This window comes from Pseudopipra pipra, chromosome 8 (genome assembly GCF_036250125.1).
Source record: "Pseudopipra pipra isolate bDixPip1 chromosome 8, bDixPip1.hap1, whole genome shotgun sequence".
In the NCBI taxonomy this organism is placed as follows: Eukaryota; Metazoa; Chordata; class Aves; order Passeriformes; family Pipridae; genus Pseudopipra; species Pseudopipra pipra.
Genome location: NC_087556.1, coordinates 1,081,924 through 1,105,856, shown reverse-complemented (window position 1 = coordinate 1,105,856; position 23,933 = coordinate 1,081,924). Strand labels below are relative to the sequence as shown.

Sequence of the window (23,933 nt, the reverse complement as noted above, 5' to 3'; positions counted from 1 at the left end):
GGGAATTCAGCAGCTCTGAATTCCAGTTTTATGGACTGGGCTCAATTTTATGGACTATTTTATGGCCTGGATTAGCTCCCAATATGCACTAATTCCCTCAGAGAGATCCTATTCACCATCAGTATGAGCTTGTTTAATGACTGAAGAAAAAGTTACATCTTTTATTACAATAAGAATCAACTGCAATGAGATCTGGCCAGGACAGGAACCGCTTGAATGAGAACACATGAGGAGACTGAACTGCAGCTGAAAGCCAAAACTTTGCAGGAAGCTGAGCTTTGCGAAGCAGAGGATGACCAGCAGCACTGGAGGGACAGCAATGATGTACAGAGCCAGGGGTGCCACAGAAAAACCCTTCCAGAACATCACAGAATCACAGAATATCCTGAGCCTGAAGGGACCCACGAGGACCATCCAAGTCCAACTCCTGGCCCTGCACAGAACCCCCCAGATATCAAACCTACTGCTCAAGGGAAACAATTCCTTTAATGCCTGAGATCAGCTATGAAACTGTGATTTCAAAGGCCGAGGAGGAGCCTTCAAAGGGAACGGTGATGATGCGGGTGAGGAACACTCTCCTCTTGTAGTGCCCGAAGTAGCGGATCCGGTACGTCCCCGGCTCTGTGCCAGCAGGGATGTGCCACTCGATGGTCACATTGCTCTGACTCAGGGAGCCTCTGGTCCAGTAAAACCTAGCAAACAAGCCAAAAACCTGCAGTCAGCAGCAAACCCCACTTTTCGCTTGTTCCAGTGTCCCAAGAGCTCGCCAAGTGGAATGAGATGAAAGCACTCCAGTTAAGGACATTTTAAGAGCTTCTTTTGACCTTTCCTCGTATATTTAGGCTACCAGAGCAGCAGCCAACAAGCCAAGCCAAAACCCAGCAGGGCTGAAAAACAGCTGGAAACATGGGGATACAAGTCAGGGGTCTTTTTTGTAGATGAAGAATATTTCTACCCCTGTGTTCTTCCATTTCCAACTCCACATCCCAACCCTGTACAACATCACCCCGTGAGCAACACTCACCAGCTCAGCCCTCCCTGTGCAGGGGGAATGCTGAGCAAAGAGGAGGAGCATTCACTACAAGTGAGATAAGCACCCCCATTTCAGGACCTTAATTAAAGGAAGGGGTTGAACAAAACATCTTGAATAAATTTTTTTTCACATACCAGTCTTACTGAGATTGAAATGAATATTTACAAACATGACTGGATGAAAAACTGACTTTTGGTGCAGCTCTGAAAGGTGACCTCACCTTTGCTGCTTAATGGATGTTTTCCCTGAGGACTGACATCCCTAACCTCAACTTTTCTTTCTTGCAAACTTTTTAAATTGTTGTCTGCATCTCCTTTGTGATGTACAACAAACCCAGACAGCTTTTCCCAATGAAAATCCTCTGAGTCTCTCCTATTTTCCATTTGGCATCCTGCTCACCCACATGGTGTGACAGATGGATGGATACAGGCTATGAACAAGCTGGACCCCAAACCTCCTGTAATTCTTGCCCTTCCTTCTGCATTTCCCAAACTTCTAAGCCTTCGTTGCAGGTGCCAGAGCCAAGGGGAACACCAGTTTTTGTGGTCTCGACAAGTTAACCACCCAAATACGGACTGATCCATCCCCAGAAAGCACCAACTGCAGGGTCAAGACTCTGAAATCAGGGAGCTCTGAAATTAAGGCCTTCAGGCTAAGTTTAAATTACTCCCTGGAGTCTGTGGAACGGTGAAATCTGCTCAGGGCACCCACCTGGTGTCCCAGGAGGCGTCGTTCTGCACCACTTGCCAGGTGCCTGAAGTGCTGGTGTGCCTCTCCACCGTCAGGAAGTTGTGTTCAGTCTGGAACAAAAATAGCAGAGTCAGCCAGACGCTGAAGGTACAGGCGTGTCCCCACCTCCTGTGTCACTGTAAAGTGGAGAAGAGCCTGTGCTTCTGCCTGCTTCACTGGCAAACGTGGTACTGACTGGCACTTACTGTGGTACTTACTTCTGTTTCACTGCCAAACCCCACATTAGGTAATAAATGATGCAAAGAACTTATCATTAAAAAGAGAATGGACGAGTGAGGTATTTGCTATCAGTGTCTGTGCAAGGGGATTGATGGGACAAATTCTTTTCTAATTTTCTTTGTTTTATTAAAATAATGCACCAAGCTGGCAGGATGGAGACTAAAGCCCACGTTTTCTGTGCCTGGATGGCACTGGATGGCACTGAGAGTGTCTGGCCTCACACACGACAGGGTGACTTCGCCTTCAACAGTGTGAAGAGTTCATGAACAGCCCAGCCTGGCCAAATTCAGTTCTCTGCCCCAAAAGCACCCTGGTGGTGGGAATTCTCAAAGCACACACCTTCTTCTGAACCCCCAGCAAAGGAAAAAGCACTAACTAAACATTCACTGATCCCAGACATCCCCAGTTCCGGGGTGGCTGCGTCGCATTTACCGCGTTCTCCGCGGAGTTCCGGGGGTTTGCTCCCACAAAAGTCACTTCAGCAACTTCTCCCTGGGGGGGAAATTGAGATTTGTGTTATTTGTACTATCACACTGCACATTAAGAACATCCTTTGAAGATATCATTTGAGGTTTTTAGGGGGGTTGGGGGTTTTTTTGTGCTATTTTGGTGCGTTTGGTTTGTTGTTGTCTGAAGTTATTTATAATTTCACTTGTTGCAACAGCAATGGACAATTTATGTTTTGAACTGGCATCCTGTGCCTTGCCATTCCACTTGTCCTGCTTGTTGGATAAACTCCACCATAAAACTGGATAAACTGGATAAACTGCACACAAAAAAGGGAGGAAACAAGTGAGGTTTTTTTGGAATGTCTCCCTGCCTTTCTGCTGGAGAGAGCAGTGAGATGAAAGTCCTTGCTCTGAACATCTTATCTAAATTTTGAGCACTGAAAACAGAACCATTTCCAACATTTTAATTTCATTTCATTTACATTCCACAGCAGAGGCATCAAAGGTGACCTGATTTCTGCTTGTAAAGAAATCACTGTGCAATATTTGCCTATTTAATCAACTGGTATTTTATTTTGAAGCAGAAGAGGAAATCTACTTCATGGTGAATAAAGGGCTCTTGTTTTCCTCTTGATTCACCCCTTTGAGTCCCATTCAGCACGATGACATTGGTATGAAAACATCTGTCTCTGCCTTCTCAACCACGGCCACCAACAGAAACGTTCGGTCTGAGGGCACCACGACCCTTTAGGGAACACAGACCTTTTTGGGACAGGGGTAAGAGTTTAAAGGTGATTTCCTGAAGAGGTTTTAGTGAATCCCTGAGGCTCTCACCACTCTGTACTGCTGCCTCACTTCCTGTAGCACATCCCCAAATGTCTTGTTGGTCGGTGCGCGTTCGACACCGAGGGAGGGCAGCAAGGTCAGGTTGCCTATGTTGAAAAATGGGGGCTCTGGACCACGGGGCAAGTCCTGAGTGGTGTTCTGGGAGAAGGAAGACGTGCTTGTTAGACACACACAGACATAACCAGTGTCTCCCTGATGAGCCACAGCCCTGCTGTGGCTCTATATCCCATACCACCGCTCGGGCAGATTTTAAGAATAATAAAGTGAGTGTAAAACCAAACTGGAGGATCTTGCTCTGCATGCAGGAGCAATCCCTGTTGCTGGCATCCCCTCAGACCCATCCACCAGAACATCCCAGGACTGCCCACCGGTCCTGCACATTCACATGGTCACACTGATCAGGGACATCACCAGCGGAAACGCAGCAGAGGTTTTTTTTTTTCCCTTTAGGTAAAAAAGCAGCAACTTCAGGCCATGCTGAAAGGTTGGAGGTACTTATTTCCCAAACTTTGACCTGAAAATCCCCTCGAATTTCTCAAGTGGCATGAGACCCCCATTACAGGAATTATCTTCATACCACGAGTGTTTCTCAAGAGAAGAGAGGGGAGCAAGCATTTGGCCTCACTGAGGAACAAATATAGGATTTAAATGTCTCCAGCAGCATGTGGCCTGTAGAAAAGGTTGATTACCGTGGCAATAGCCCTTGCAAGTCCTCTGTAGAGCTGGATGTAGGCAGAGAGGGTGTGTGGCCCATAAATAGTCGATGCAGCCTCATATCGTTGAACCTGGCGAAGGACAAATTGGGAAAAGGAGGCTTTGTGGTTTATACAGCCCATCCTAGTGCACTAAGACAAGATCAGTGGTATACCAGGGTTTATTTACTGCCAGGGAGACAGTCCAACAACTGGCCAAAATATTTCTGCTGCAGTTCCAGGTGACTTCATTCTTTAACCCACGGCAAACAGGGAGGACCTATTTGCTCTCCCAGTTATCACAGACTGTACTCTTTTTAAAGGCTTATGAGGCTTCAAATTTTTGGGCTGGACAACCCCAGTTCTTCCAAACTCCCCTTCCAGTTTAGGGTTTCTAAACTCAAGGAGTCCAACCAATGGTCCACATCTTCCTCAAAGCACAACCTCTACTTTGCCTTGTGGAGACTCAGAACTGTGTCAGGCAACCAGCCCTTCCACAGCAACGGGGCACTGCAATCCATGGTCACCTCACAGCCCTCCTGCTCCAAATCCTTCAGCTTCTTGTGGCAAAGTGCTCCAAACACACATAATTTCACACGAATTATCACCCCCATCCAGCCAAAAGCTGAATTAAACATGTAAAATCCACAATTTTAACATTTACCTGGTACTCTTCATAGGTGGCAATGTAGTGGGTGTAGACATTGCACAGACCTGCAATTACCACATTCATCCCTGGTGTCCCATGGGAATCAAATTCCTGAGAAAGGAAAGAAAACACCTTGAAACAACTGCTTAATGCACAGATATACCGTTGTTATTACTACTGTTGTTATTACTGTTGAATCAATATTGTTATTATTGTTATAGTGCCTGGTATATTATTATTATTATCATTATCATTCTCATTATTCTCCTTTACCAGGATGGAATAAAAAGTTACAGTGGGGAGAGGGCTGGATGCTCAGGACTGTAAACCTGCAAGTGCAATTTGCCTTTATTAAACATCTCATATCCACTTCCCAAAGAAAAAGGGGGACACGTGACCTCCCATTCCAGTAAATTAAATGCATTTGAGGTTTTTTTGGCTGTATACCCCTAAAAAATCGTGACATAACTGTGAGAAAGGATCAGTGAGTTGCAGAGACAGCAGCTGAGATTATGATGGTGTTCAGGCTGCAGCCGAGGTGCACCAATCAAATGGGAAAAATATATTTCCCTTTTTTTTTTTGCAACTGTTCTCATGTTGCAAACTCCTGGTAGGGATTAAGGAGATAAAAATTCTCCATCCCACAGACAAAAATCCTGCTAGCATCCTGCCTGGATCCCAGTGGAATTAGCTTGTGTTGGCTTAATGGATTGAAACGCGATGGGTTTGCTTCTTTTGGGGAGGATATTCATTCCTGCTGCATGTCAGAAGGCACATGCAAAGTCTGTCTGAAGCAGCTGTGAGAAGGAAGCAGCTGTGAGACACGAGACCCGTGACCCCAGCTGGGAGGAGACAGGGGGAAAAGCAGAAGGCTCAGGAAATGGGAGGTTCCAGACACGCTGCCCTTGGGAGAAACCTCTTCCTCAGCAGCTTACACTGGTAACAGCTTCCCGCAGCCTGCGGCCAGACATGGTCCTAGGGCATGAAGGGAACAACATCAGGCTCCAGAAAGCATAAAATCCCAGAATCATTTTGGTTGGAAAAGCCCTCCCAGTCCATGGAGTCCCCCCTGTGCCCGATGCCCACCTTGTCCCCCAGCCCAGAGCACTGAGTGCCACGGCCAGGCCTTCCTGGGACACCTCCAGGGATGGGCACTCCAAACCTCCCTGGGCAGCCCCTGCCAAGGCCTCACCACCCTTTCCAGCAACAAATTCCTCCTCCTGGCCAACCTGAGCCTCCCCTGGCACAGCTGGAGGCCGTTCCCTCTCCTCCTGTCCCTTGTTCCCTGGCAGCAGAGCCCGAACCCCCCTGGCTCCCCCCTCCTGTCAGGGGGTTGCAGAGAGCAGGGAGCTAAAGCAGGAACCACTGGCTGGACCTGCAGCACCCCACCAGAAACTCCCACAGCACCTCCAGCACTGCTCAGCATCCCTTAAGGCCCCTCTGAGATAAGCTGAACCAAAGCACCTCGAAAGATTTCTCACTCATCACCACAGCCTGGGTGAGGCTGGAGAAACCCCGAGACGGGGCAGAAACAAAGGTGCTGGAGACAAATCATCATCCTGTTCAGACTCTCACCATTGTACCACCAACAGTCAGTGCAGTTCATTAGCAAAAACCAAATCAAAGTTAACAAGTTCCTTTTGTTTCATTGAACCTGCATTTTGCCATGAACACTTAAAATTCTTTAGGAAGCCTGTTTCCATCTCATTCATTCCCACAGTGAGTTTATATATAATCCTGGGGTACAATTTTTATCCTGCTCCCCCTTTCTACCTGCACACAGAACTATCCCAGGGGGTTTGAACGAAATGCTGTGGGCTGCAATAAGTTAATAAATGAACAAATTTCTCTCCTGAAGGAATACCCACGTGAACTCTCCCGGGACAGCGATGATGGCCAGCGACCCGATGGCAGCGATCTGCACGTCCACCACGTCCGGGTGCCACGGGTGGGGCCAAGTCATCTGAGGGGGCACAAAAAGTGGGCACAACAACTTCAGGATGGCAGGGAAAAAAAAACCAAACAGCTGGAGTGTTTTCCTTCCTCCAGTCATAAACCGGTTGGTAAGTTTATTTGTAAATTAAATTTGTTTGTAAAACACGTGAGAGTGTGTTTTAGTTCCACGGGTATGTCTGACCATCACAGTCACACAGGGCACGTGGAGATACTTTGTTTGGAAAAAACAAACAAACAGGGTGTTGCCAGAGGGACAACTTAAAGCAAAGTGGGTGAAATAAGGTCAGGGCAGCACCTATAAATCCCTCACCTGCATGGAAAAAGGATAGAGCTGGGATTGATGAGCTTGAACATCTGATCAGGAGAGCAAAAGCCAATGAGTGAAGTCAGAGATCCTGATGGTGATGGGAAATGAGAGTTCCCTCTTCATCAGAATCATGGAATGGTTCAGGTTAGAAGGGACCTTAAAGCCCATCTCATTCCACCCCCTGCCACGGGCAGGGACACCTTCCACCAGCCCAGGTTGCTCCAAGCCCTGTCCAACCTGACCTTGGACACTTCCAGGGATCCAGGGGCAGCCACAGCTTCTCTGGGCAACCTGTGCCAGGGCCTCCCCACCCTCCCAGGGAACAATTCCTTCCTAATTTCTAACCTAAACCTCCTCTCTATCAATCTGAAGCCACTCCCCCTCGTCCTGTCACTACATGGTCTGGCAGAGGGGGAGTTCCACCCCGAGGGGGAGTTTCTCCTAGAAAGTGATGATGCTCAGGGAACCCTCGACCTAACCCTGACTCCCAACTGCCCCTTAGCAGGGACTGTGCCCAGACTCAGCACCATTGCAGCAGCCAAAACACACACACACAGCAGCATTTCATCTGAAAACAATGGCAAAAAAATAGTTAGATAGAAATGAAAAAGCCAGTTAAAAGGAAATCGGGAACAAGAGCTCGAGGTTGGCACAGCTCCAGCAAATGAAATGCAAAATCCCACTGCAGCAAGCCAAAAAGAGGTTTTTTTTTGGAGGAGCAATTTACTGGGGTCAAAGCATGAATGACAAAACCTCACATCAGAAGCAGGAGGTCTGCCAGAGCATCCATCAAATGAGATAAAGTTGTAAGAAAAAAGTGTAATTTCCTCTCAGTGACACAATTCTAGATGGAGGAGGCAGGTGGGAGGAGCTGGGACCTCTTTTTAGGGGAGATGAGGTGAGGAGCTGATTGAACACAAAGTGACAGAAGGAAAGCTTTTAAGGAGACTGGTGAAAGGAATAACAATCATCCAGATGGCATCCTCTAAGTGCTCTAAAGGACCTTGGACATGATCCCGCTCCACTGCAGTGCATTTGTCTTAATGCCAAGGGAACATCAGGTGGGAAATGGGGCACCAATTTTCATTTAAAGCTGTAAGCAGGATTTTGGGAGGGCTCAGTAAGAACAAACACCAAGTCCTGCCCAGGATGGAGCAGCCCCAAGCACGGGGATGGGCTGGGACCAACAGAGCAGTGGCTCTGCAGAGGCTGGGCCTGAGAAATAACCCTTCCCTGTGGATAGGGACCCATGTGCTGAGGGCTTTCCATCCTTGCTGACTGTCCCAGCTCTTCTGGACATGGCCCTGAGCAACCTGGTGCAGCTGCAGTGCTGGTCCTGCTGGGAGCAGGATCATGCTGGGGAACCTCCCTCCAGGGTACTTCCAGCCTGAGCCTGCTGTGACTCTGCCCATGGATGAGCAAGGCTGGCATCAGTCCGTGTTGCAGCTCACAGAACTATCAGACAGTTGCACAAATGTGACAGAAAAGCAGAGAAGTCAACAGGACATTTCCAGAGGAAGCCACGATCGGAAGAGACCTTGGAATGTAACAGTGAGGAAGGTGGGCGAGTTGGTTCAGTCCCCAGAGTTCCCAAAGGCCACCGTGATGAGTTGGTTCATTTTGCATGGATCAGTCTGTCCTATGACAAGAGGAAAGGTCCTCCCATGGATTAAGGCAGGAAACAAATGGCAGGACAGAAGAAAGAAACACCCAGAGCTATTAAGATCTGAGCAGCCACAGAGGATGGGTGTCCTGGAGCCAGAGACTGCTGGGAGGTAACACTGAGCTCCACACACTGCTGGCTTTCCCTGACCTCATGCATTTTCCCTGTGCATCCAGCTCAGGGCTGTTTCACAGGCAGAGAATTAGGCCAGGGTAGATCTTCAGTTGGATTTTTTTGGCCCTAATGAGAGCGGGAAGTGTGGTCTCTCCTCCTGGGACACATGGAAAAGATGCTCTGAAAGAGGAAAACTTCCACCTCTCTCACTCTGATGCAAACTAATGCCAACACTTATTCTTGTTCTCTATTTTCATTCCTTCAGAGCCCCTGCAGCTCGTTCTCCCTCCGTGTCCTTCACCGTGTGGGCTGGCACAGACAACTCCTGTAGCCCCCTGACAAATCTGTCAGGAATTTGGGTCTGTGAAGGATTGCTGATCCCAGCCCAGATCAGCAATCTCTGCACTTCCCAGGGCACACAGCGGTGTGTCCTTACCTCTCCTGTGCTGAAGAGGATTGGCTTGGGTTTGTGGCAGGCTTTTGTTTCATTTGATGGCTCTCCCAGCAGCTGGTCCCGGATTTGATCCCAGAACGGGTCACCTTCTACTGCACCTGGAGGGGGAAACACCTTTCAAACACTGTTCATCAGCTGCCCCAGCAGCTCTCAGACAGACACGACCCCCTCCCTGCTCAGGTGGGGTGGGATATTCCTCAGTGGATTCCGACCATCGCCCTTTCCTGGGGTGGTTTGAAAAGTTGAGCTTCAGCTCAACTGAGCTCCATCTTGGCAGGCTTCAGGTAATGAGAACAAATGAGAAAGAGTGTCCCAAATCCAGGTCATTCTTCTCCCCACTCCCCATCCAGTGCTCTCCCTCCTTCAGGGCATGGCCATATCCCCCTTCTCCAGGAGCTTTCTGACGCACACAGACAAACCTGCACGGGGGCTGTAAGGTCACACCTTCCCAAAAACATCCCTTTGGAGGCTGTGGTTCAACCAGCAGCTGATGCTGCCAAGTGCCTCCAGGGAGTTCAGTCTGTGTGGGGGATGCCCTGTGTCCTCCCCGTTTGTCCAAAGCCACAGTGACCCCTGCCCCCCGGGCTACCTTGGGTGAAGTTGAAAGCACCCACGCCGTCGATGGTCCCCGCAGCAAAGCTGTGTCCTAGGGCTGGCTTACATGTTCTAACCTGGATCAGGCAGGGAGAAAAAAAAGGGGAAAGGGATAAAACCCAGCTCCCCTCGGCGTGCCAGGTCCTGCTGTGGGACTCTGGCCTTTCTTCCTGCCTGGCCCCCGTGTCCCAGCAGCCGCCGCTCTCACCGTGTGCGTGGCGTTGAGCTCCACCGACACGTCACTCATGTTCACCCACTGGTGGGCTGAGCTCAGGGGCCCCGTGACCTCCTGGGAAGCCGTTTCATACAGCTCCTAAGGGACACACAAGTGGAAAGCCTTGAGGAAGAAGCAGTCAGGAAGCCGGCCCTGCTGAGGTACAGCCACGTGGGTTATTTCTTCAGTCTGCTGACGCCTTCCCATGGCCTCTTCCAGGTGTAAAAGCAAGAGTGTATTTCCCAAGCTCACAAGGTGTTTCTATCACCCCATCTCTACATCCTGCTCGCCCTGAGCCCTGCAAGCTCTCCCTGTCTCAGGGAGGGAGGACACCCTGTGGTCAGCAGTTTTACACATGCCTTTCTTTTACAGCTGAAACAGGCACCTCTTTCACAAGGGTGGCAACTTCTTGTTCCTGGTGCCACCCTTTGGCATTTCTCACAGCTCAGACCAACCAGAAGGAGTGTTTCCTACGAGAAAGAAGCACTTTGCTGTATTCATTGCTCAGAAGTGCCTGGACTTTACCATGTATTTAGCACAGAGCTGACAGCTAAGCCAGTCAGCTCTTCAGGGAACAGTTTGCCAGCCCACGTGCCTCGGGTTGGGACATAGAAAGTGCTGCCAGAAGCTGTACAGCTTAATGATGTTCCTGGAAGGAATTGAGGGCACAGCCTTTGAAGGTCAGGAGTCCGAGGTGTTGAAAACAACTGCAGTGTTCCCCCTCTCTGTTTTACACACACCAGGACGCTCTGACTGGGACAACCTTGCGAGTCACGATCAGCCTGGAGTGACTTCAGGGCAAGGATCTGAAATGGTGATTAAAGGAAACCACCACCACCAAGCCTCCTGCTGGACACGTTCCAGTTCCTACCAGCTGCTGTCCCTGAAACATTGCCAAAAACTCTCCTTGCACTGACTGCTCTCACATTACACGAAGCCACAGGAGGGGAACCAGTAAAGTCAGGTGGCTTTTGAGCCCTCAGGTGACACAAAGGAGCCCAGAGGATGGAGGACACCGGCTGAGTAAATGCATGCCAAGCAGGGCAAGTGAGTATCTTCCATGGGTGCTTAATCTGGCACATTTTAACTCACATTGGTGTTAGTTTAGGAGTGTGATGCCGACAAGTGGTGTGTGGTGGTGTCTCTGAGCTCTTCCACCTCTGAGATGTGTGTATGGGAGGGAGAGGAGATGGGGAGGGGCAAGATCTACATTATATCCCCATAAGGAATACTGAGATTAAAACCCAAACTGATATTTTGAAATCACAACACCTACAACGATGTATCTAAATATGTGCTAATGTATCTGTGTGCTTTCTGTTCTAAATTTAGGTGTCTAGTCAGATATGTCATACCAGAAGAAGTTTTTCACTACCATTATGATTTCATACACTGCCCTAAGTTTAACAAATTCCAGGCTCTGAGGTCTTCTGATGGCAATAGACAGAAAGATCAAAAAAACCTCATTTACCCATTAAAAAAAAAACCATCAAGAAACTTTTCCTTAAGCATATAAATGTGGACTATGGAGTAATTTACATCTACAAACATTCACAGAAGACAGATAGAATATTGAATATAGAATACCCTGAGCTGGAAGGGATCACTGAGTTGTTTAAATGAAGGTGCATTCCTGTCATAACAAGCTCTCACACACACTCGCAAAGCGAAATATCACTTACCCTTGCTCTTGAGTAGATATTTTGCCCTATAATCCTTGTACTCTCAAACATGTCATTCCCGGGACCATGGGCCATGCACATGGCTGCCTGTGGAGGAATTGGTTGAAATGGCAGCGATCAGTTCCCAGGGAGAACACGGGGCACTGCCGAGCGGGAGAGCTCACGAGGGCTCGTCCTGCCGTGGGAACTGATGGCCTCCCGCCAGAATCAGGCACTGGGTTGCTGCACTGACCCGGGCAGCAAGGCAAACTGCAGGAAATGGGGTGTCTGAGGCACAACAGGCAGGACACACTCACCCCTCCGACGGGGCAGGAGCTCTGGGGGTTGTCGCACGACTCGCCCGTGTTGGCGCAGGTCGGGCCGCGGGTGTTGGGCGACACGTCTCCCAGGTTGGAGGAGGTGAAGGCGGCAACGAAGGAGCCCTGCCAAACCCAGAGGTGCTCAGAGGGGCTTTGGAGCCTCTCAGTGAGTGCAAACACCCCCTGCAGCTTTCCCTGGAGCCGGTGTTACCACCAGCTGGTGAGCCCGTGATGCTGCTGAGCATTCCCGAAGCGATGCTGAACATTTCTGGGAGGACTGGAGTGGGGATTTATGTATATCAAAGGGGTTGGGGGCAGGAAGAGCAAGGGAGAACTGGACACCCAGAAAGCAATTGCCATTTCAGGGTGGCCTTCAGTCTGCTTTGGTATCCAGACAGTGTTTCTCCATGTCCCTCTTGTGTCTCAGTGGCAGCTCTTCCCTCCACGTCCCCAGTTTCTCGTGTTACTGATCAGATGCCAAGTGATCACTGTGGCACCTTGCACGGAATTATTTTTTCCCTGCCAGGCTTTCACCGTGACTGATTTACAGGGTGAGAGCTATTGGATCTGCAGGAGTTAACATCAAGCAGTACCTGTCAGAAGCAAAGCTGGTTGCACACTGAGCACTGGTTGAATTCAGCTCTCGCAGATATTTCATTTCCCACCCACTCTTTCAGAGCTGGGACATGTCAACACCAACTATTCTGATATATTATCATCTCTTAATTCATTTTCTTGTAAGGCTCCTAGACACAATGTGCCAAATATTGAACCCTGCAAACACTTCTTAGCGTGTCAACTTCCACTGACTTGCACCTGTAATGATGCACTAAAGCTGAGTCTTGTTAAAAGCTTTTGGATAATCCACCACAAAAAGAAATACTTGCAAGCAGGAATTAGGAAGACTTCCTCTAGTTTCCATTTTTTGCCGTGAACCACACGTGTTCCCAGAGTATTAAAAGAGAAATTGGGCAAGAGTTTCTAGGTACCTGCTGGAGATACACCCAGGACAGCCTCTTGATCAATTCGTGACACAAAGTACCTGTGAGATGGGTTCCTGTCCACAGTAACATCTCAGAGGAAATAATGTTTTTTAAAGGAGCTGTGTCTGCAGTCTGAGGATGGCAAATCTTCTGGGTAAATGCTAATCACAAGGCATAACTGGCTGGAAGCCATGAGAAAGAAGTGGGGTTGAGCACAGGCTTGATGCCCCCCCACAGATGCAATGAATGTATCCCTCTGGATCAAGTATCCTGCACATGTCTTGCTAGTATAGAATCCTGGAATGGTTTGGGTTGGAAGGGAACCTAAAGCTCATCCAGTTCCAACCCCCTGCCATGGGCAGGGGCACCTTCCACTAGCCCAGGTTTTTCAGTGCCCCATCCAACCTGGCTTTGAACAGTGGCAGGGATGAGACAGCCACCACCTCTCCAATTTCCAACAGTCTAATCAAAACAAACGTGGTTTATCATTTAAGTCTAAATAAATGCCACTGATTACTAGTTTGGAAAGTCAAGAAAACACCTTCCAATTTCTCTCCTCTAGAGGAAGAAAGTAATCAAATCACAAGCGTTCAGTTTTGTCCTTTTTCTGTGTTTATCCTGCTGTCCCACTTCTCTGTTTGAAAGAACCTGCTTTGGCCCTTGCAAAGCACCAGCCACCCCCTCCGTGCTGCAGCCCTTTTCCACCCATTATTTCCAGCAGTCTGAAAGCTCTCCCACCTCTCCAGGGAGCATTCCCTTGTTCTTGTCCTGCTCGAACAGGTAGGACGCGTAGCCCACGTTGTCGCTGTTCACCAGGTGGTTTGTGTTGTTCATGCTGACAGGGTGCACAGCAAACCAGCTGGGGGGAGGCACAGGACACTCATTGTTCAGGCTGTGTGTTGGCAGTTGGCCTGCTCAATCTATATATTTGCAGTCGACCTATGGAATTTTCTTTGGGAGAACACAAACACAGGCTCCAGGCACTTAGGGATGGATTAGCAAGGGCAGAGTACTCCCATCCTCTCCCAGCCAGGAGGGTGCATGGCTATGACGGTCCAGGTTGTGAGACCACAAGAATTTGGCAGTTCAGACCCAGACTGACTCTTTTACTAATCCAGAGGATTGTGTTCTGCAGGGTTTTTTTTGTTTTCTTACTTCAAAGAAACAAGGAGGAGTCAACGATGTAAAAAAGGAGGGAAAAAAGGAACACCTTCATTCTTACAAAAAAGAATGAGGATATGAAGGAAAACATGCTGCTTTGGTGGTCAGTACCTGATAAGGCCTAGCTCTTGTCCATCCTCGTCTACCATCTTCAGAATCACCATTTCTTTATCTGTGTTGGATGAATACCTGGATGAAAACAAAGCAGGGAAATCTCATTAGCACCAGAGCTGCAGTCACACTCTGCGGTGCTCTGACGTGTTAAATCTCCACTAGGCTGAACAAGGAAATAAAAAGGTTATGCCAGGTATTACCAGAGCACAGTGAGACCTTAGAGAGGCATCTGAAAACAGCTGTGAAGGGAAGGGAAGAGTTATGGTTGTCCTCAGGCACTGCTTCTCCAGGGAATGGAGAGAGCAGCTCTCTCCAGATACAAATTCATGCACCAAGGATAGCACTTCAGTGCCATCTGAATATTTTTTTTAATAAATAAAGCATAAGTTCATATCCTTAACCAATCTCTCACATGCTTGGAGAGCACAACTTTGAAGCCCATTCTTGAAACTGATTTTTGGGGACACACCCAGGAGCCCAGGATGGCAACAGCGTCATTCTGCCACATCTTGACTCCACATTTCCAACCCTCCCATGAATGACAAGAAACACCAACTGCCAGATGGCTGCTCATGGTCCCAACTGAAGGATTCTCTTCGGGGCTCTGTTTCCCTCCTGCCTGGGGAGCTTTTACCTGCTTCGCTCCGATGCTGGATTGGCGAGATAGGAGAAAGGGCTTCGGTTGATCTGGCTGTTTTCTACAGTGCCTCTGTTTATAAACAGCCTTCCTCTCTTCATGTTCTCATGTGCTATGTCTATGCTCTGGAAAGCAGGAAGACAGAGAATATTAGTCCATGTCTGTAAGACATGCATGAGATTATCTAGAAAAACCTCTCTCTTTCCCTTCCTAGCTGCCCCCAACCCTTTCTTGGGAGTTTGGGGGTGCTTATTTAATTTTTTTTTCCTTAAGCAGCCTAAAATTCTAGAAAACTATATTTTGAAGCTACTCACAACTGTCTCTAAAGAAAGAATTTAAGGCTTTTTGATCTGGTTTCTCTGGTAGACACAACCCCCCCTCCAAGTGTGTTTAAGACTGTAGCATTCAGAGGTGCTGCCACAACCACCACAGCCAGAGCTCTGTCAGTCACCAGCAGGTCAGACGGGGTGACACTGACCTTCACGATGCCGTTCACGATGGAGTTGAGGGCTGGTCTGACGAGCCCTTTGCTCGTGATCCAGAAGAGGGTGTACTGGAAGTACCCCGCTGGCCCCGAGTGCGTGTGGGTGCCGCTGAGGATGACGTTGTCCTGCCGGTACAGGTCACCGTACTTGCTCTTCAGTCTCTCGAGCACCTAAGAGGAAGGAGGCGGTCTTAAAAAGCCCCTTTTCATGCCTAAAATCTATAGAGATTTGTGCCAGCCCCTGCAAAAAACCCCAGCCATTCATCCTCCTCCTCCTCACTCCTCTCTTTCTGCCTGATACTCCCGTGTTGGTGGCACAAGTAGGTTACAGTTGTTGACTCGGCAAGAGCCTCAAAATAATAAAATCTGGTAAGTGAAGACCTCTGTGGCCAACCTGAAGTGAATCCCAGATCATCCAAGGAGTCCACAGTTCTCCAGCATCTCCCCCTCTCCTCTGTGCTGCTGGAGACCCAACATTACACAGTCACCATGATCATGTATTCCTGATTGCAATGGACTCCTGATAATTTTTCTGCTAAGAGAAGCGTGGGCAAAGTGCAGTCTCATGGTGAGGAATCAACAGCTCCTCTGCCTCAGAGACACAGGATCTCTCCAAGAAGCTGCTGCAGGGAAATCCCAAAGCAAAGGGCCAACGTGCTGCCGAGCTGGATGTTATTTAGTGATGACTATTAATGCACAACCCTACATAAACTATAACCCTCGTGCAAACACCAGCAAGAGCCCACCCTGTGGCAGCCCCTCACTTGCAGCCACGTACCTCCAGCCTCACTCTCTGGGACACCATCCCTATGTCAGCGCTGACGAACACCACGCGCCGGGAGCCGTCGGGGTCTGCCACGATGAAGGCTCGGCTGTAGAGGCGTGTGAGGAGCCCACCAGCCGCCTGCTCCGGGTTGGCATAGCCCATCTGCAAGGGGAGAGCTCCCTCAGGTCCACCCAGACAAAATAATGAGGGATGCATTCACCTGCACGAACTTCCCCGAGCGTCAGAGGACTCATTCAGCACAGAAACACTCTGAGCTGCCACTCTGCCCCGCCCTGTGAGTGCCAGGATCACGGAATGGTTTGGGTTGGAGGGGACCTTAAAGCTCATCTCATTCCAACCCCTGTGCCACAGGGACACCTCGCGCTGGACCAGGTTGCTCCAAGCCTCAAAGAAATGTCACCGAATGTTTGCAGAGGACACACTTTGTTGAGGCAAAGGCTCGGAACTGGAAACCCTGCAAAAAGTGCTGTTGGGTGATGAACAATCAGTATTTTGCCAACCCCACGTTCGATTCCCCCAACTTACCAGGGGAACTTGTGCCACTGGTCCCGTGCAGTCAGCTCGACCCACGCCCAGCAAGTAGTTTGCTGTTTCTGGTATGTCGATGGAATCTGTAAGAACAATAAGCAGCAGATCAGTGGACACATGAGGGAGCAGAACTGGAGATAAAAGAGGCAACCCAGCTTTGTTCAAGAGAATCCACACCTGAAACCTGCTGGACATCCCCAGAGGACCCAGCAGACCCTGGGCAAAGGGGTCTAGCTGAGTCCTCTGCTTGGGTTTCCAGGGGGCTGTCGATGTGGTCCAAGGGTGCTGAGGCTGTGAAGGCATTTGGGGTGGCAAAGGGTGGACCAGGCATGAGGAACTACAGAAGGAGGTCACAAGATGGTGTCACTGGACCATGGAAAATGTGTGGGGACACACAGGGAGGGGGAAACAAGCCCAGGGTTGCCAATTAAACTCTCCAAGCCCATCACCACCACGCAGGAAACAGATCCAAGGGTGCAAGTGCTGCTTCACACAAAAAAATCAGCTCAGCAGTGGCAAGAAAAAGGGGATGGCATGTCAGGAGCTGCTGGGAAGGACCAGGGAAGAACAAACATCTACATGTTTCCCTGGTGCCTCCAACATACCCTGCGTCCAGTGCTGGCACCCTGGTCCTCCTCAAAAAAATTGAAGCAGAGCCACTTGAAGCTCAAAGAAGGGAAAAGCAGCTCTGGGCAATGACCTCCAGGCAAATGGTGAGGAAAAGTAATGCCAAAGGAGGTCATGTCTCGCCCCAGCCATCGTGAAGGTGCAGAAATCCTTACAGGATGGATAAACTCAGGGAAGAAAAGCCATGGAGGGCTATAAAATAATAATAATAATAATAAATAAATAAGGTTATCTGCATCTCAGGAAATCCCAGAGCCACAGATCACTGGAGGCTGAGATAATCCTGTGGGAAAATATTGAATATTTCTGTTCTCACAGCCTTCCCCAGGCAGCTGTTGCCTCTCAAGGCAGGACACTGGGATTAGGGGATGCTCGGTCTTCCCAGTCTGGCCTTTCCTAGGCTGTCACCGAAACCAGAGAAGTGAAACACTCACACTGGCCACAGACTGGTCATTTCTGTGATTTAAATTGTCATCAGTGAACCCATTAAAACTACCCTTCCTCCACCTCCTCCCCTTCTCCCTCCTCCTACAACACGGAGGAGAATCACTTGCACAAAACTCTCACGTGTTCCAACCCAAACCCACGAGGGAAGTGTGAACTGCAGCCAGTCTGAGATCACACTCTAGGAACTGGAAGGTCCCACTGATGACGTGTGGGGCGATGCCCTGTCCAGGGGCAGAGTGAACTTGGGGCAGCCCCCAGCACCTGCCCTGTGCCTGGGGATGGGGCTGGAGACGTGAAGGGGCTGTGAGGGGATGGCAGCAGCTGTGAAGCCCCTCGGTGCAGTGCCAGGAGGGAGGGAAGGGAGGATGTGTTGATCCCTGCAGCCCCACCACGCCCAGGGCTGTGCCTCCATGCAGGTGCTCCTGCCAGGTCTGCCCACCCTGCTGAGTCTGGGCCCAAGGCCCGTGCACAGGGGTGGTGATGAAGGCTCAGCAGTGACCCTCTGTCTGTGTCTCTGTAAATGGCTGCACTGGAGACACACTTGAGCAGCGTGGGAGGGTGGGACTGAAGAAGCTCAACTTGCCATTGCTGGGTTTGTTGAGGAAGTGGAGGACGAGGAGCACCACGGTCAGCGTGATCATCAGCGCCAGGCACACGATGAGGATCACCCGCAGGCGCGAGGAGCAGCACCTGGACCTCTGCCCAGACATGGTGGGAGCACTGTGAAAGCACAAAGGGACACATGGGACAGCCCCAGCCTCGGGAACAGCACACCCAGAGCACACATCACACCCTCCAAGAGTTGCTGAGGGTTTGTGTCCCCCATCCCAGTGCCAGAGCAGCAGAGATAAGGATGGGAAGTGCAGGTTGGCTTTTCAACCTGCTTAAGACAGCAGAAATATATCTCCTGGGAGCAGCAATCACTCCCTGTCACGAGGCCTGATAGGACAGGGCGAGCACCCAAATTACTGACCCCACATTTCCCAGAACACTTGGCTCACCCTTCCCAAGGAATCTTTTAAATAAACTCCACAATATTCCACCAGACTCCACGTTCCCTGAGTGCCTGGAGGAGATGCTGCAGCCTGAAGCCTCACAGCTTTGCAGTTGCTCACATGCTCAGAGCACATCAATATTGTCACCATAATAAAGGTCAGTTTAATAACCTCAGCATGAGAAGAGCACAGCCCATTGCAGGTCCAAGTGCAAATCTCTCCTGGCTGGAAAAAGTGCTGGCTGTGACAGCTTTCCTAGATAAGAGCCTACGTACAGATGCTGGATTTCTTCAGCATATAAGAAAGTTTGCTTTTGGATATTATCCTTCCTTCTTCTCTAAAGAAGGAGCGTTTATTTTGGGTTAAAAACAGAGGCTTGGCTTGGGTTAAAGATTAACAAGAAAAATCATGCAAAATACAGCTATGGGAAAATATGCTGTTTCCCTCTCTGATTTGTCCTGCTCTGGCAGCCCAAAATTGCACCCAAAAATTCAGGCTTGCCCAGTGGGAAGCGACACTTGGAGCTAAGATGTGCTTTTTGCCCTTCCTGTGAACACCTGCACGAGGTAGGAATTAACCTTTAAAACAGCTTTGGATGTTTCCATGTGTCCATAGATGTCTTAGCAGATCAAACTTACTGCTGATCCCATCACTCTGCCTGTGACCCAACCACGAATCTGCTCCAAAGGGTTCCTTGTTCAGAGCAGGGAGGGGGATCTCTGTCCTTGGGGATGCCCCCAGCTCACCCGGACACAGCTCCAAGCAGCCTGTGGCACTGGCACTGCAGTGAGGGAGATGGGGAAAATGGACACCCAGGAGAGGGGAAGGCTCCAGGGAGACCTGAGAGCCCCTTCCAGGGCCTAAAGGGGCTCCAAGAGAGCTGGAGAGAGACCTGGGACAAGGGATGGAGGGACAGGAAAAGGGGGAACAGCTTCCAACTGCCAGAAGATGGGATACTGGGAAGGAATTGTTCCCTGGGAGGGTGGGGAGGCCCTGGCACAGGTTGCCCAGAGAAGCTGTGGCTGCCCCTGGATCCCTGGAAGTGTCCAAGGCCAGGTTGGAGCAACCTGGGCTAATGGGAGGTGTCCCTGCCCATGGCAGGGGGTGGAACGAGGTGATCTTTAAGGTCCCTTCCAACCCAAACCAGCCTGTGAGTCTGTGATGATCCTGTGATTAGAAAGGGGAGAGTGAGGCAGAGCCTCTGATTCTCCTGGAGGTAACATTTGCCTTAGGGTGAGTCTGTCAGGGGGCTTGGGAAAGCTCCTGCCTTCAGGTTATTCCTCATAGGAATGTGCCCTGGAAACAAGGGACCTGCAGAAAACAACTGGGCTTGGGAAGGTTGCAGTGAGAAACAACAGCACCAGAGAGCCAAGTGGTCACCTAGACTTGCTCTAGGTGACCTTTCTCATCAGCTTCTTTTGCCCTGGTGAGCTATGGCAGTTGTCATCAGGGCTGGATTTCACACAGGAAATATTCTAGTGGCAACAGAGCTAACATTACAGGTTTCCTTCCTCCTGTTTTAATTCTCCAAGCGTGGCATTGGCAGCCAGGCTTGGACACGCACAGCACCAGCCTCAAACCCATCAGCACCACACACAGTGACAGTGCTCATTATCCCACTGATCCAACCCAAACAACACCAAAAGAAATAAACAATCATCCCATGGAACCCCGCTGGAATCTCGTGCAAACCTCCCCCAGTTCCCTCACCTGCTCCAGCGGCCAGAGGAACGTCTCCCAGCTCCAGACCCGCTCCAAGCTGAAAAGTTGAGCTTGGAAATTGTTGCTGTATGACCCCGTGAGTCAAGCACTGCACAAGATAAGAAGAAACCAATCAATAATTTCTATCCCACAGGGAGGTGAGAGGATTTTTTTTTTCCCCGGTGTGTTTATGTTGAGTTAGGGACAGCACCAGCCTCTCTAAAATAACCTTCCTGGGATTGCACTGATCAGCTCTGGTGCATGAGGAATTCGGGAACAGGACTCTTTTCCTCCTCTTTGCTTCATCACCGCTGGATGGAATTCCACAGCCTGTGGAATGAGGGCTGCTTCCCAGTCTGGCCATGACTCCTAACCCTCACAAAAGATTGTTCCTCAGGGTTTCCAAACTCTGCCAGAAGAAGAACTTGAGAGCAGGATTGTATTTTAAGTGTAAAATAATATATTTTTATTTATTAAATTTGTTAAACCCAAGCTTTTTCCATCTGTTTTCCCCTCAAGTCCCAGACAGGTCTGGATAAATTCACCAGCTGCTAAAGCATGCCTTATCCAAAGGGTTTTGACAGTTTGCTCCTCCCAAATCTTACAGGACCCAGCCCATCCCTCGGATGTGGTGGCAAGGGAGAGGAAAGCTCCAACTGGCCATTCCCCTTTCTCCCTCCAGCATCCATGCGCTTTGTTTGGGAATTCAAGGCTGGGATCACCTCTGACGTTTTCCATCCCAACTCGGGAGTTTCAGTTTTCCTCTTTCATCCCCTTTTCTCTCGTGCCCCCCCAGTCCAAGGGTTAACATTCCAGCTGGTGCTGAGCAGGGGCTGCGTCACCACTCCAGGGTCATGTTCAGCATCGCCCTTTGACTCGCTGATTTTTGGACTGGCTGCTTGGAAGCAACGGGATTTACTGATACCTTATCTGCTCCCTGCAGTTCCCAGGGAACCTGCTTGCCCCTGACAGCAGTGGAGAAACCACCTGCTTTGCCATGTGGGGTGCCAGATATCCCTGGGCACCACTGTGCTGCTGGGAATGTCTGAGCCACGAGGGCATCCCAAATCCTGCGCTGGCCTTGAAGGCAAGCGAAGAGCCTTGTTTGACAAAACCATGGAGCAGCTGCTCTGCTGTCACAGGAAAGGTCCTGGCACAGGGATGAGCCAGGAACAGGCTGTGCACTGGCTCGTTGGTGATACATTTGCTAGATCATCGTGAAAAGCCAGGAAGTTGAGTTTTAATGAACTGCCACAGTGATGGTGTGTCCTGCCAGCCTCACCCCGTGGACTGCAGGGAGCTGAGGAAAAGGCCTCACCGTGGCTCTGTAACTCCAGAGAGAACAAACCACCTGTTGGCGGGGGCAGAGGAGGAAAAGGAAGTTTGGTGACAGCTCAAAACATGTTTGAGGGGAATATTTTAAATTGTTTTCCTTTTCAGAAGACTGCTACGTGAGGTTATGGGGACCCACAGCTCCCCATCTCCCCCGGCTGATGTGCCCATGTCCACACGCCCTGGCTCAGGACTGCAGGAAGCAACAAGCCTTCGGGTGCAGAAAAGGGACTTTCAGCACTGCAAAGACCTCAGCTGAAGTGCTGAGGGCTTGGGAAATCCCTCTGCCTGTGGGAAATGTGAACTGCTCCCTCCAGAGATGGTGGATTACATAGATGGTGCCAGGTGGAGCACACAGAGATCATCACACAGCAGCACAACAGGTTCCTCAGAGCCACTGTCAACCTAGTGAGGAACAACAAACTGCCCCAAAGAAGTCCTGGAAATGCACCTGGCTTCTGCACCTCATGTCTTCCCCCTGGGACAGGTCACCAGCCTGGCCACCACGAGGAAGGACAGTGGTCCCACCAGAGGCACGATGCTCACCCCAAAGCAGCCACATCGGAGCACCTAGTCTGGAAAATAAAACTTCCAAGGAAAAGCTGTCCTGTCAGGGGCAGGATGCTCAGGGATCTGCTCTGGTGGTTGAGATCAGAACTCTATAGATCCAGGCTGGAAGGAAACTGGAGCTTGGGAAGAAACAGCAGCCATGGTTGGACGGCTCAGGGCATCCCTGAAATTATACTCCATGCTGGGCTGGGAGGAAATGTGGGATTTGAAAGCAGGCACAGTTGTTAAATGCATGCAGACCCCTAGAAAATTACTTCCTTGAGGTCCTTGTCCTGCCATGCCTGGACAGCCTAGCCCTGGACATCAGTCTGTGCTCGTGTGACATCATAACATGCCAAGTTTCCTTCTCATAAGACTAAAGGTTCCCACAGATCATCCTCTTTCCCAAGACCAAGAGTCCTCCAACTTCTTCCCCTTGCCATTTTGTGCTAAAAGACACTAAAGAAAGTTATGTTTTCTTTAAAATATTTATCCTTCTGAAAAAATGGCTTCTACCCATCACTGCTACCACACGACACCAATCTGTGACCTTCCCAGGCACAACCAGGGACTGCAAACAGCACAGGATTTTCATTTTCAACAAGAAAAATGTCTAAAGTCACTCAGGACCAATGGATCCACTGAAGGAACAAGGCAAAGCTGAGAGAAGGAAAACCAGTAAACACAGACTGCCAAATGTGCATTTCCTCATACAGCAAACACTGTGCTTCCAAATGGTTAAGAAAGAGGATTCAAACTCCCTCTATCTAAGATCCCCTAGAAAAAAAAAATAAATTAAGGGAACTGGCTCTGAAATGTAAATCCATGAAGCATTTGCTTCCCTTTCTGCTCCTTACTTTTCAGTTTCTCATCCAGCAAGACCAGATCATTTCAGGAAAGTGACCCTTTCTTCCAGCATCCACATTTCACTTTAAAACCACTTTAAAACTCTCTTGGAGAGCTCATTTTGTGCAAGCCATCGAAGTTGGGATCAGGTAAAATGAAACTCTTCCCTTATAAAGGCACAGGAGACCACGACCTTCTCTGTAAGTATCTGAAACAAAAACACCCTTCTGATGGGTAACAAAGGGACTGAAATTTCCTTTTTTAAAGAAACCCAGAAGACCCAGGAGGATCACATAATCCTGACAGCCCCCATAGCCCTCACAGCAATTAAAAGGCCTGCTATACAACGCTGTTTATTAAATAAAGGCCAAAGTCCTTTTTTACCAGCACATAGGATCCCGATGGCAGGAGATAACATTTTTGAGCAGAGCTGTCAGCAAAAAACCTCCCATGCTTTGGGGCAAGGACACACCAGGCATGAATCACTGTAGATGGACCATACCTGTGAGGTTTGGGGGCGAAAAAATACAGCTGAAGTGGGAAATTTGGGGTCCCAGGTCATTACTGCAACGCTTAACAAGGAGCACCATCACAAGCCATCGCCCATCTGAGGAGAAACGGTGCTGCCAAGCAGATCCGCCCTGGGAAGGAGAAGGACAAGGCAGCACAGCTCTGGATCAGCCCCAAGGCACAGCATTCCCTGGGTCCCCTCCTCCAGCACAAGGCCACGGCGCTGAGCTCCCTGTCCCGGCTCACCCAGACTCCTCTCCCAAGGCAAAGCACGGCGGGTGGGACAGCTGGGACCACGGGGAGCAGCATCC

General features: G+C 49.7%; 1 protein-coding gene across 2 annotated transcripts; it reads right to left on the bottom strand.

The window, feature by feature from the left end:
* Window positions 1-129: 129 nt before the first annotated feature.
* Window positions 130-23,856, bottom strand: LOC135417739 (putative neutral ceramidase C). 2 transcript variants are annotated; one of them, XM_064662152.1, is made up of 21 exons: window positions 20,597-23,856; window positions 20,395-20,494; window positions 16,613-16,698; window positions 16,079-16,228; window positions 15,295-15,471; window positions 14,814-14,941; window positions 14,177-14,254; window positions 13,643-13,763; window positions 11,919-12,044; window positions 11,623-11,709; window positions 9,935-10,039; window positions 9,722-9,803; window positions 9,115-9,230; window positions 6,507-6,601; window positions 5,574-5,613; window positions 4,654-4,749; window positions 3,987-4,082; window positions 3,286-3,435; window positions 2,435-2,494; window positions 1,745-1,833; window positions 130-692 (listed from the first exon to the last, which is right to left on the bottom strand). In XM_064662152.1, exons 1-21 carry the CDS (start codon window positions 20,747-20,749, stop codon window positions 503-505), a joined length of 2,325 nt encoding a protein of 774 aa, XP_064518222.1. In that variant the 5' UTR covers window positions 20,750-23,856; the 3' UTR covers window positions 130-502. The 2 variants fall into 2 exon arrangements, with proteins under 2 accessions (XP_064518222.1, XP_064518221.1); XM_064662151.1 differs by lacking the exons at window positions 20,395-20,494; window positions 20,597-23,856 and having other exon boundaries at window positions 16,613-17,335.
* Between the last annotated feature and the right edge of the window lie 77 nt (window positions 23,857-23,933).

Coding starts and splice junctions, on each gene's coding strand:
- LOC135417739 (XM_064662152.1), bottom strand. CDS start 20,749: ATGGCCAGACTGGGAAGCAGCCCTCATTCCACAGGCTGTGGAATTCCA. Junction 11,710..11,918: donor GCTCCTGCCCCGTCGGAGGG/GTGAGTGTGTCC, acceptor ATTCCTCCACAG/GCAGCCATGTGCATGGCCCA. Junction 9,231..9,721: donor TGCTTTCAACTTCACCCAAG/GTAGCCCGGGGG, acceptor TTCCCCCTCCAG/GTGCAGTAGAAGGTGACCCG.